The following is a 12,428-nucleotide window of genomic DNA, read 5'->3' as shown; positions in this document are numbered from 1 at the left end:
GAGATGGTCACACCTACCATTATACTAGCCATAAAAATTATAGCTTAACGCAATTTAGTTTTCAAGTTAGGTTATTTTACCTTTAAATGAATGAAAAGTAGGCTTGTTATACTTGGACGCACACTGAACCACAAAAACCCCATCATATTTCTTGTCATCAGACTGCTATTGAGTCATGAAACATTGTAAATGACCTTCAGCAGTGATTACCATAACAATTGTACTTCATTACAATCATAAATGAGAACACACCCAAAGCTTTTTTCACTATTTTGCATTTTAGCAAAGTAGAAAAGAAAGCTTAAAGAATGGGATTTGAATTTCCCTCTCCCCTTTCCTTCAGAATGTATCACTGTTAGTTTCCCAAGAACAGCACATCCAGGAGATACTTCAGCCATACTATTATGGCACATAGCTGTCTCATTGAAAACACGAGGTAAACATGAAGTGCTCTGCATCAGAGCAGCTGTATTTTCATAGAAAATAAGCATGGCAAAAAGTATTATAACTCACAATTTTATAAGTATTTTCTATAACACTGAAGCATAGCATACAGTGACCAGTGTTCTTTGTATGATCAACTTGAAATTGTTGCTTTAAATGAAGCAGTTATTATTTTGTGTCTTTATGCTCTTCTGGATATGTGGGATGCAAACAAAAAAAAAAGATACAATGGAATTTCAGCCAGTGTGCCCATTAAACATAGCTAGTAATTAAATCAGTCCAGTAACAAATTTTTACAACCTTTTAATCATACCACCCTGAAAATGTATACCTGTGAATTTGGAGCCTATTCTGAGAACAACTGCATTCATCTTTGAATAATGGTAAGAGTTTCTCACAGCCTACTTAATTTGTTTTAGAAGTACTTGTATTAAGATTGTCTAACAAATCTCTTGTTAAATCCTCTCTGCCATGTTTGACCATAATATTGGTTTCAAACTCCCCTTGGCATTTCACTTCCACTGCAATTAGCTCATCCCTCTGATATTCTCCTCCCCCACAATAACAAGTTTCAGAATTCTGCTTCTATCTCGAGGACCAATCTCCCATCATGATTTTTTTCCATTATAGCACACCTTTAGTTACTGTACCATGCTGCCTCTGCCCCTTAGACATAAAAGTGTCTCTGGAAGTTCTGTACCTTTTCTACTAGTCTGATGTTACTCAACACTTCTTGAATCTATTGATTCCTAGTCCACAATCATTATTTTAGTTATCAGCTGTTGCCAAACTCAAACTGACATCCATATTCTCTTCATAATCTATCAATACTTCCAGCCTCTCTGAACTTCTCACTCAACTGCCTTTGTCTTCTTTTGAATAACAGGCTTTTGCAGCTTCAAGAGCAGAATACATCAGATGCCTTTAACTTATTTAAAAACCTAAACCACTTCGTTGTCTGTACAGATGTTCCTTTCAGATTAATTTCTACCATTATGCCTAGCTTTATGTGCAACAAAGTGTTACAGTTTCTTCTCCTAAACATCTAGTTTGAGCTGAAAAATTAAAAATATATCCTCTTAAAATGGAGAAAAATCTCAAAATACAAACTAAAATCGTTCTATATCTCAACATAAATTGGGTATTAAGATCTGGGATTTTGCTCAAGGAATCCAGTCATAGTCTAAATATGGAGGGCTTTTTTTACTAGCATTTAGTTCCATTTCATGCCATCAGGACTATTCTCTACTATTGAGAAATAGTATTGAATTATATTTACTCAATGCCAGTTGGCAAAGACAAGAATCTTGGATACACCTGGCTAACGAAACAGAGAATGAGAGCTGCAATATTAACTGATACAGAGTTCCCTTCTCCTCTTAAGTGGTAAAAATCTAGATTTTTCTATGCAGCTACACACTGAAGTAATTTTCAAGTCACGTATATATTTAATATTACGTCTCGACCAAAACTGGTATTAAGAATAAAATTCAAATTAAATTAGCATTAATTTACTAATTAAAAATAATTTCCATGACAAGCAATCTATATTTGACATCATGCCTTTCTACAAAGACAGAAATAATATTTGCTACGTTATTATATACTACCAGAGCCTAAAAAGTGTCCTAAGGTTTTATATTTTAGCATGTAAGCCTGATTTGAAATCTTTGATTTTTGGAATAAATTCTGAAGTTGACAATCTACACATGTCTTATATTCCTCTTTTAATGGGTAACTAATATGCCATCACTCAAAGTTAAAAAAAATCTCATATGAAAGCAATTTCTAGCCTGTCAATGCAAGTTGCTATGGCAACAACCACAAAGGCTCTAGCCTTATTTAATGAGGAAAATGGAAAAAATATCGCAAGATACTATAACGAAAAACCCTGTCCTACAAGTCCTCCTGAAAAAAAGAAACAAAAGGACTACCTCCTCTACTCCATTTAACAATATCCAGACTGGCAAAAAGGCTTTCAGCTTACCATAAAACCTTATGTCATTACATTTTAGAAATGCTGCAACTGCTTTTCTTGTGACTTTAGTATTCTTTGGCTTACAGACAGGTAAAAGACTGGAAATGAGCTTTTAGTATCTAAGGATAATGGGTGTTATCTATGTGGAGCAGTAACAGCAGACAGAACAGAACTATAAAATATAGCAGGGGAAAAGGTAGTGAAGAAAAATATGGATTCTACCACAACAGTCTAAAAATAGATTCACCTCAAATAAGGCATGTATACTTGAAAGTTTCTACGGAACAAACAGCTCCATCTAGAGGTTAAAAAGCAAGAGATATTAAAGCAAGCTTACAGGTAAAAGGTTCTCAAGATTTCTTTAACATACCCTCTAAAATTGTCTGCAAAATCTCCAGATTAAAATAAAAAATTGGCTTCAAAATACATGATGTAAAATTTGCCTGATCTTTGAGAATCTAAAAGTTTCAGATTAAAAACAAACTGAAGGCAAATCTTCCAATGAAAATACCCAAAATCAAAACCTGCTCATTCAAATCTTAAGCTTCTTGTATTTCAGTGAAACTCACTGAAATCCTAGCCTCAAGGAAGTCCATAAATTTTGCCAGTTTTCAGCGTGATAAAGATTTCACCACCACAGAACATAAATTAAAGAAGTCTGCCTCCCAGCACCACTTCAACAAAAATTTATACCCATGTTCAACACTAAGCAAATGGGTCAATAAGGAATACAATCACTAGCACATGCAACATTTTTCAGGCCCCAACCCTTCATGCCTACTTATTTTCCGCTTATTTATGTAAAAGTCAGAATGCCCCTGCTAAGTTGTTACATTCTCCAGAGCAAACTATTCTGCATGTCATCTTTCAAGGCAATTCATCATAATCATACTTCATGTCTGCAAGGAAACAATTACTTCCACATTTTAGGAAAAAATCCAGGCTTTGGCACTCTGCTGAAGAAACTACACCACACTTGGGTAAGAGAGGCCAGTTCTTTTCTAGGGCAGGATGGGAAGGAACCAAGCACACAGCCCACGCTAACAAACACTCTTCTGTGCTGCCTCTGCAGCAGTAGATACTTCGCCTCTGGCTGCCCTCCTACACCTAATTCCACAGTTCTAATGCAGTAAAGTTGTATTTGACTACCCAAAACTCTCAAAAGATCATCAGTTACCTGGCCAACTGATTTTCAGACTAGACCTTCCCTAACATGCTCTCACTTCACTAGAGAGCTTTAAGTATGTGCAGATAGTCATGCTGCCAACTCTCCTGCTTTACATCTTATTTTCTCCACTTTAGATGAAGAGTGACCCAAACCAGTATAAACTCCACACGTGCATTACAATAACACTTCAAATAGATCACCAGGACCATCCTCATAATTCCTCCCAGAATATATTTTACCTTGCAGCCTGTGTAAAAAAAAAATGAATCATTTAACAGCATTGCTTCTTGAGCCTGTACTGGATGCTTCATAGCTGTGCCTCACAATACAAGCAGTGATACAAAATAGAACAAAAAGGGTCAGAAAACAGGGAGCAAAGGACTGCTGCTGGAAAACCATTGCGTTAGAGGTCTGCCGCATTACTGCTCCAGAACAAAGGCACGCTTTGTGATTCACTCCATGCTTCTGGTAACATTGAACTGCCTCATGTTGTTTTTCCCCACATTTGTTACACTTTCCCTATTTTTATCCTCCCCTCAAACTCTTATCCCTCTTTTCTTCCATCCCATATTGCTTTTCCCATTTACCTGTTCTAGAACTATACTTTAATGGCATCTCTACTCACTTCATAGTTTATGGTTTTGATTTTATTTAGCATCATGAAAAGATAAACATTGTTTATGACTGACCAAAACACCCCTTCCACCTTTCCCTAAACAGTACTAACATTAACACGCCAAAACCAGTAAAACTACTGACAAATAATTTTATTACCATTGATATGTAATTTTTTAAAGTCCAAGTGCTGCACCTCTGAAAATCAGACCTTTTGGGCCTAAAGTTTTAACTAGAAACTTACATAAGTCTGAAAATATCTGTCCAAAAGACACTGCACAAACTATTCTTGAAAGAATTCTACAAGGTAACATACTGCTCCAACATTTGAAATAGCTCTTTACCAGGAACCTTTCTTGAAATATCTTGCAACATTGATTCATGTACCATATTTCTCTGAAAAGTGTTCACTTTCTTTGAACATATGAGATCTCCAAATTTTTAAGTGTCTTACACATACAGGCTCAATTTTAAGTTCTAAATATCTAGCAAATACAAACTAGAGCTTGCATAGGAAGTTGGTGCCAGAATTTCCCACTGATTATCAGAGTTTTAATACAAATCTATGTTTAGGATTACCGGTTTATATTAATTTCCCATAGCAGAAGCAAGCCTCATTTTGTTTTTATTTAATATAGCATTTTAAATAACTATTGAATCTAGAACACAGTATTATGAATTCCCAGGGAGCATGACTGAGCATTACAAAAAATGCTGTAAGCTCTGGAAAAAAACTTGAGAAACTCAAGTCTGTTTTGTTCTCCTATTAACATGTACTAGCAGAGAGAAATAAGAGCCTTTCCAAGTAGCTATTCATACACAAGAGCTCCTTTTTCATGTGCAAGTTCACCAGTTTAGTGCCAAAAATAAGCTCACTAGCCTTTTGATATATAAGAGCACACACAGGGAACAAGGAAAAGTGAACTGTTTCTCCTTCAGCATTCCACTCTAGGTTCTCCAGTTTAATAATCCATATCTCTACGCATACTTCAAAATTGCACTTCAGCATTGCAACATTATTCCTAAATCAGAGGAAAATTTATTTCCAGCATGAAATGAAGCAGCAGCAACTCAAAACAACTTATTATTTGTTCTGAATATCAAATACAATGTACATCAAAAGCTTCAACAACTTTTTTCTTTGGTCTCAATCCCACTTGCTGACCCTATTTAAAATTGTGTAACAATGAAAAATAAAAACTGATTTCCTTTTCGAATAGTCTGCATGCCAACACATCTCTGCAAATGAGCCGAGTCTTGATAGTGTAATTTTTCAGCTCTATTGCAAGATCCCCTATTATGCACAAACTATCTGGTGTTGCGAGTAAATGTAGTTTCCTTTAAATCCCATTGACATAACAGGAAAGGGAAAAGGGTGGATGAAAACACCGCATTCTGCGGCAATCCTAGTTCATGCAAATGCAAGAAGTATCAGCAGCTAAGCTATGCTTTGACTTCAACCTGCTTAATGAAAATAAATCAACTGACTAGAAATTTTCAAGTGAAAAAGTACTCCAACAAACAGAAACCAAATCCTGATTTCTCAGATGTCCATTTTCAGTGCTCTAAATTAACTAGAGATGGCACCAAGATACTAAATTTTAAAGATATTTACATCAGGCTATGAACAAAGGTCTTAAAGAAAATGAGTATAAACTTAACCTAAGAAAACAACTGATATTTCTCTGGCTTTGTAAATGTTTTGCAGCCCAAGATAAGCAATCTCACTTTGAGCTCAAAACCAAGAAAATGGCTACAAATACTTCTGTCACATTAGATAATCATACATAAATCTCTTTACTTGAAAGTGTAACACATATTTTCTCTGCAGAAAGCCAACTTCGCTTAATCTAAGTTCAGTTCTGAAGCAATTCCCTTATCGGAAAGTGCTGGCAGAATTTGCACTAATAGTTGCCCATCCATAATAAAGCTTACAAAGGAAACTTTTACAATCATTCATTCTTTGTTGAGAGCGCAAACCATTGAAGGATTTTTTAAAACTCTCAACAATCTCCCTCTATACACTTGCAAAAAACGATAGTTGGAAGCAACTGAATCAGGCTTTGTGTTTTTTTCCAGGCATCGTTTCCTCAGAGTGATAGCTTCAAGCTTTTGGAAACTGGCAATTTAATAAAGAAAATAATTACCAATTCTTTTAAAGACATCAAAATACTTCAGAATATATTTCCAGATGGTAGAGAACACTGACCTTTGCTGAAATGCATATTTATGTTTTTTTTTAAAAAAAGCGGGGGAAAAATATCATATTTAAACTCAGTTTAAATTGATTTAAGTACATGCTGAGCAAGCATTTTGATGGAATTCTTCAGTGTTTCGTAACAGAGAAGTTTTGAAGAATTAAACCCCAGGTCTTTGCTCACATGTAGGAATAAAGGCTTTTTCTTCATTTCACAAGAGAAGAGTACGTTAGGGAAACACACTGACAAATTGTGCGACACTAGAAGTTAAAACTGGCTAATGATACACACTATTTTTAAAGCTTAAAGACTTTTTTACTGCTCAAAAAAGAAGGCATCTCCTCAACTCCACAACACTAAAACTGATTATTTAAAGTACTGTACACTACTGATATATGAATCTACTAGTCACTTTGTATCAAAAACATTTCTGTAAATTACTTTAGTAAGACTAAAAAGCCACAAAAATACTTACATCGCATTTACTTTGTCTTCTGGGCCCTGAACTTGGCCCGTTACAGTTCCTTGACTGGTATTTTTAACCCAGCCAACCACTCCTAATTTCCTAGCTTCCTCTTCTGTGTACTGATTGGAAAAAATAATGAAAAATCAGTGTTAGCACATACACAACATGTACACCACTTAAAACCCCACTTTCATTTTCATAGGTTTAAGACCTACGCTTAAGAAAAATATCCATGGATGCTGCTCATACTCAGACATTAAGATGTTTCTGCCAGCTCTGAAGTTGCAGCAGAAGCACCCATTTTTTGAATAAGAATGACATTTCACATATACGTAATAAATGCACAAATTAATTACCACTTTCATATTATATATGCTTATTATATACTGCTTATTAGCTCAGGACTGGCACTCTGGTGTGTGTTCACATGGCTCCAGGTCAGCTCAAAATAAGGTAGAGCAAACTTGCACCTGCCCACCACATCATGTGTGGACATACGCTTTCCACCTGATAGAATAATTACATTCAAGACATACTATATTGTAAGCCTCTATCTATTTCGATTTTGCACTATTTCATCATACATATAAACAATGCATAAAACCTTTTAAGTCTAATATTAAGCATGGTACACTAGTTTCAGACAAATAATTGTTCTTATTTGAAATATGTTCTCTTGTTTCTTGGGTTTCTGTGAACTGCACGTGCTGCATGTTCAGAGCTTGTGGAGATATTTGGTTGTGACATGAGCCACAGACTGTGTGTTTGTAGCACATTGTTACAGTAAGTTTCCTTAAACACAGGTACCGTAAATGCCATTAAAAGAATGACACCGGAACACACTGTTTCAGAAGCCAGTATCAAGAAACTTCAGATGTAACATTTTTAAAGTTTAACATGTTATAACGCTCTTGTGGCTGTTTTATCACAAGTAATCCAAACAATCTTTAGAAGCTATACAAACAGGCAAAACACATTAGTAAACTTTTAAAAATCCACTTTAATACAACCTTAATGTAAAACAAGTATTTTTTTCCTTTAAAATTCACTTGCAATATGTAACCATCTAACCTAGAACTCAAAATTCAGGCTGGATATGTTTATACCCTGCTGACCCGTTGCCATATTTTTAGCACTGGAAATACTATCCTGTAAAGGAGAACTGGTAAACCAGGCATTGCCTTACCATTCTGAAACAAACACCTAGAAAAGAAAGAAAAAAAAAATCCATTGAAGTAATATGAAATAATACCAGTTCTAGGAATTTCACTTTAATACAAAGTTACCAGAAATTGCACACAAGTCATCTATGGCCTTTTCTTACAAAAGTTTCAGCGAGCAGTTGTGAAATTTTAACACCGGGCAAACTCCACAGAATTTGGGTACGAGCCGGCCTCCAGCCTTCCCCTCGGCAAACCGCTCTCATTAGCGCGGTCAGCGCACGGAGTTTCCCTCACCGGAGGCGCCGCAGTGCGAGACCCGCCTCTGACCGAACTGTCACCTCAGGGTTTTGCCGCCAAATCGCCGGTGCGGGGGAGGGGGGGGGGGGGCGACATTCCCACAGAACCGCGCTCATTCCCACACCACCGTGCCGACAGGACGCGACCATGAAGGCAGGTAACGAAAAGCGCCTTTAACAGAACAGTCTGCAGTCCCCAGGTAACCGGGCGAGCCTTAGGGCGGGGGCATCCTCACAACTTTTTTCCCGTCGGGGACGATGGCGGTGGTGGCAGCAGCCGCCCCTGCACCCTCAGCCGCCGCCACCGCCTCGCTCGGCCCCGCGCGCATGCGCGCCCCGCCACCGCCGCGGCAGCCGCCCCGCACCCCCGAGCCCCTCCTCACCTTGCACCCGCCCGAACACTTCGTAATCCACTGATTTGAGCGCGCCGGAGGCCTTCGCTAGGGCAGACATGGCGAAGGATGAGCAGTCAGGCGCCGGGTGCTACTCTGCAGGCCGCGGCCGAGCGGGGCGCGGACGGCAGCGCGCGAGGCTCAAGCTTCCCGCGCGAGCGGCCGCCTCACGCGGGCCTGCCGCCCCCTGCCGCCCCCTCTCCCTCCGCGGGCGGGAGCGCGGCGCTGAGGGGAGGCACCGCCCGCCACCGCCGCGTTGCGTGTGGGGTGCGCAGCGGCCGGCCGCGTGTCGTGAGGTACGAATTCAAGGTGTTACTCCCTCATATTTGAGATTAGAAACAATGTTAAGAGAATAAATGTCCGACCGAGACTGTCTTCTCTTTGAGGGCTGGTGCAGTAAGGTGCAGATGCCCAGCTGGGCTTCCCACCTCAAGCATCCACCACACAGGTAACCAGCCTTTCTCAGGGATTCACAGGAATCATTGAAACAAAGTATTTTCCTGACATGGTATGAGGCAACTGATAAGGTGGAAAGTTGAGTAGTTGAAAGCTAAAACAACAAAAAACCCCTCAACTTTATCTTGGGCATCCTTCTCTGGCAAGGCTCCATGACTGATTTTTCCTCACACCTTGACATTATTTAAGCTTTCACCCAGAATTTTAAAAGCTCATTTCTTTTCCCTGTTCAGTCACTGTGCTGAGGCAAACACCAAGCCAGCAAGGGGCTGGACTCTGCTGGAGCAGCAAGCCTTGGAGATAATGAAGCTCACCTCAAACTATTCACCAAAGCTTCAGCGGTATCTGTGAGTGCTCATGTTTTTATTAGCAAACCTTTCCAGAAGGGTTAGCACGTAACTTCTTAAGTAGATGCTACATGTGCAAAAACACCAGCCAGAAGTTAGTTATGTAGTAGGCCAAGTCTCCAACCAAACACCAGAAATATTTTTATCTGGAGTGTTCTATGTCTGCTTGCGGTTTAACTCCACCCCCCCACCCCCCCATATTTGCTTTTTCTAGAAATACCTAAGTGTCTTCATGCAGAATTGTACACTAGAAACAACATTTAACCCACCTTAGAAAATGAACTCAGCCTTCTCTTACCAACAGATAAAGGCAGATTAACTGTGACTTCACAATAGAAATGAAAATTTTATTTGCTCTCTCCATTAGGCAATTCCTTCCCACACACCACGTCACATCGTAGCAGTAACGCAGCATAACCCAAGTTGTTTACATGTTTGGATCTCAAGACTAGAGGGAGGTTAAAAAAATAAAATTACTTTTCCAAGACACATCAATTAACTAGAGAAACAACCATTCAATTCAGGCAGAACAAACATGCACATAGAAAGCTGCCAGTATCATAAGGAATAGGAACACAATAGGAAAAGTTTCATCATTTTCTTTCCCTATATAATATGGTAAATCAAACCCTTGCCTTTCTCGGGGGTCATACATTTTGCTAGTGTAGAATCAGCACCATTTTGTTTTTAAAGAAGAGGATTCTACAGAAGGAGTAACAGAATGCAGCATAGACTAATATCTCTTGTTATTTGCTGCCATCTATCAGCAGTGAAGAACAAGACAGTTTAAAAAAATTTACAATAGCAGCCTATTTATAGTATAAGGCGTTGTAACACAAGCCTTGAAACTAGAGCTTATTCTGGTACTGATTACACTTTGCTATCTGCAGATTCCAGTACTGGCAATGGCAGCCTTTGTTTATCAGGAGAATCTTTGACCTTTCAAGTGAGTTCTCTCCTTGAGTAGGTCTCCTCACATTTGCACTGGCTCATTCTCAGGATAGGAGTCCATTCCTGTCGCTGTCCTTGACAGCTTCCTGGCTCAGAGATACTCTCATCTCCTGTGTTCCTTTGCTGTTGTCTTTTTTCCAGAAAAATCAATTAAGATTTTTTTATTTGCCATAACAACGTTTTGCCACTCTCTCCCTAGGCAGGTCTGAGTTTCCTTATTTCATAATGAGTAGCAGAGATACCATGCAGAGCCTGAAGAACTCCAGAAGATGATACCACAAAACACCTAATATTTTACAGTCTAAGTAATCAAACAGTGTTCAGTTACCCTGATTAGGAAGGGAGCTTTAGCATACACTATCCACTAATGTAGGCAGTCTGTATGAAATCAATGAATTTCTGAATCCCCCCTCCCCTTTCAGCTGTTTACTCTAGGGTGGTGATACTGGCCTAAGAAGAATCAGCTGGTTGCACATCCTAAAGCTACAGACAATCATAAAAAATGCTAGAATACCTACATCTCTTAAGGCATAAGATATATTCCTCGATGGTACTGCAGAGGAATGCAAGTGATTACAAACATTTCCTGAAACAAAGCATTGTACCTTTAGGATGAACTTCAGGGTGAACAGAAGATGTAATATCATTAACATCTTCAGCTCATCTGGAGATAAAATACAAAGCCTTTCATACTGCTGCCACCATAGTTACTACCACATGTTGGATTAAGTTTCCTACTCCATAAATAAGGGTGACCTTTTTTATTACTAAAACAAAGCAGCAACAGTCATGATTAATATCTGAGTGAGAAATTCCAGGCTGCAGTGAACTCCAACAATGACAGTGCCAGTTTGCTCAGGCTTTTGCTATGCTTACAGTAATGGCTTTTTTAAGATTAAGCTCCTATTTCACAATACTAATTTAACTTTTTCTTGTCCGATTATTATACATCCTCATGAATTCAAGTATATGCTAGCCAGCTTGCAGTCTTCTATCTCTTTCAGAAGCTGTTTTATGGTTTTACTTTTGATAATAGACTGATTTTCACTCCCAGCACAGCATCATCTAGTAACAATTATTACTGTAACTTAAGCTTGTACAAAGGGCTGCTTTGTTCTGAAAGCTACCTAAAGAAAAGATGCTTTGCTTAGCAACTTTCTTTGCAATTGGGGAAAACTATTGTAGATAGGACCAGTTTCACTACTAGGTCATCTGCCTCCACTCTGTGATTAAGCCTTTAAAAACTCCTCTCAGTAGTTGCTCAAAGTGCAGTTAAGTTTTACCACATTTCTGTTCTTAATCATAGCATAAAGAAAGACTAAAGAGCATTATTATCAGAAAACATCAAAAGCCTGCAATAATTCCATTGCAGCTAGATATCAGGGAATAGCACAAGGTTAACCCTAGCACTTAAATGACCCAATCTCACAGTACCTGAGCAAGGCAGGTAAAGCCAGGAGAAGTAGAAGACCAAAAATACAGCTATAGTGTAGAGACAAAAGTGTATCCAAGAGGCAGGGCTGAAGACAAGACTAAAGACTAGTCTGCCTATGACTCAGAAGCAGATATGATGAGCCCTGAGCTTAAACAGAGCTTCTGGACCAAGGAGCAGAGAGGGTGTGGTAGGATCCAAGGTGAGACTGTTCAGGACAATTAGACCTATTAGTGCCCTTGACATTGACCACTATCAGTAAAAAGGTTTTTTATAAGATTCTATTATTTATTGAGTTTTTGTTTTGGTCATTAAAGCTATTTTGAAAGTTATAACTTCATTAATTACGCTGTTTGTTCATCTCTGGCACAGAATAGTGGGAAAACCATTAAAGCCTTTTTCTCTTTCAATACCCACTACTCCTGCTTTCTCTCTACGTGGCTGTCACCTCACACCTCCATATCTACTTGATGTTTTCCGCTCCTAGAATTACTATCTTTGAACTTCACATGGATGTCCTAT

General features: G+C 38.6%; 1 protein-coding gene across 4 annotated transcripts in view; it reads right to left on the bottom strand.

The window, feature by feature from the left end:
• ACYP2 (acylphosphatase 2) overlaps positions 1 to 9,410 on the bottom strand; it is a 42,840-nt gene extending 33,430 nt beyond the window's left edge. For 2 of the 4 annotated variants that reach the window (XM_080408390.1, XM_080408388.1), the window contains exons 1-3: positions 8,712 to 9,410; positions 8,056 to 8,072; positions 6,879 to 6,988 (exon numbers count right to left, since the gene is read on the bottom strand). In XM_080408390.1, the coding sequence (XP_080264516.1) occupies positions 6,879 to 6,988; positions 8,056 to 8,072; positions 8,712 to 8,781 (197 nt within the window). In that variant the 5' untranslated portion in view covers positions 8,782 to 9,410. Of the gene's footprint in view, positions 1 to 6,878; positions 6,989 to 8,055; positions 8,073 to 8,193; positions 8,436 to 8,711 lie in introns of those variants that run through there. The other 2 variants (XM_080408391.1, XM_080408389.1) reach the window with 2 other exon arrangements.
• Between the last annotated feature and the right edge of the window lie 3,018 nt (positions 9,411 to 12,428).

This window comes from Falco punctatus, assembly GCF_963210335.1.
Source record: "Falco punctatus genome assembly, chromosome: 12".
Taxonomy (NCBI): Eukaryota; Metazoa; Chordata; class Aves; order Falconiformes; family Falconidae; genus Falco; species Falco punctatus.
Note: the sequence above shows the minus strand (reverse complement) of the source record. Positions and strands in the feature narration are given on the sequence as shown.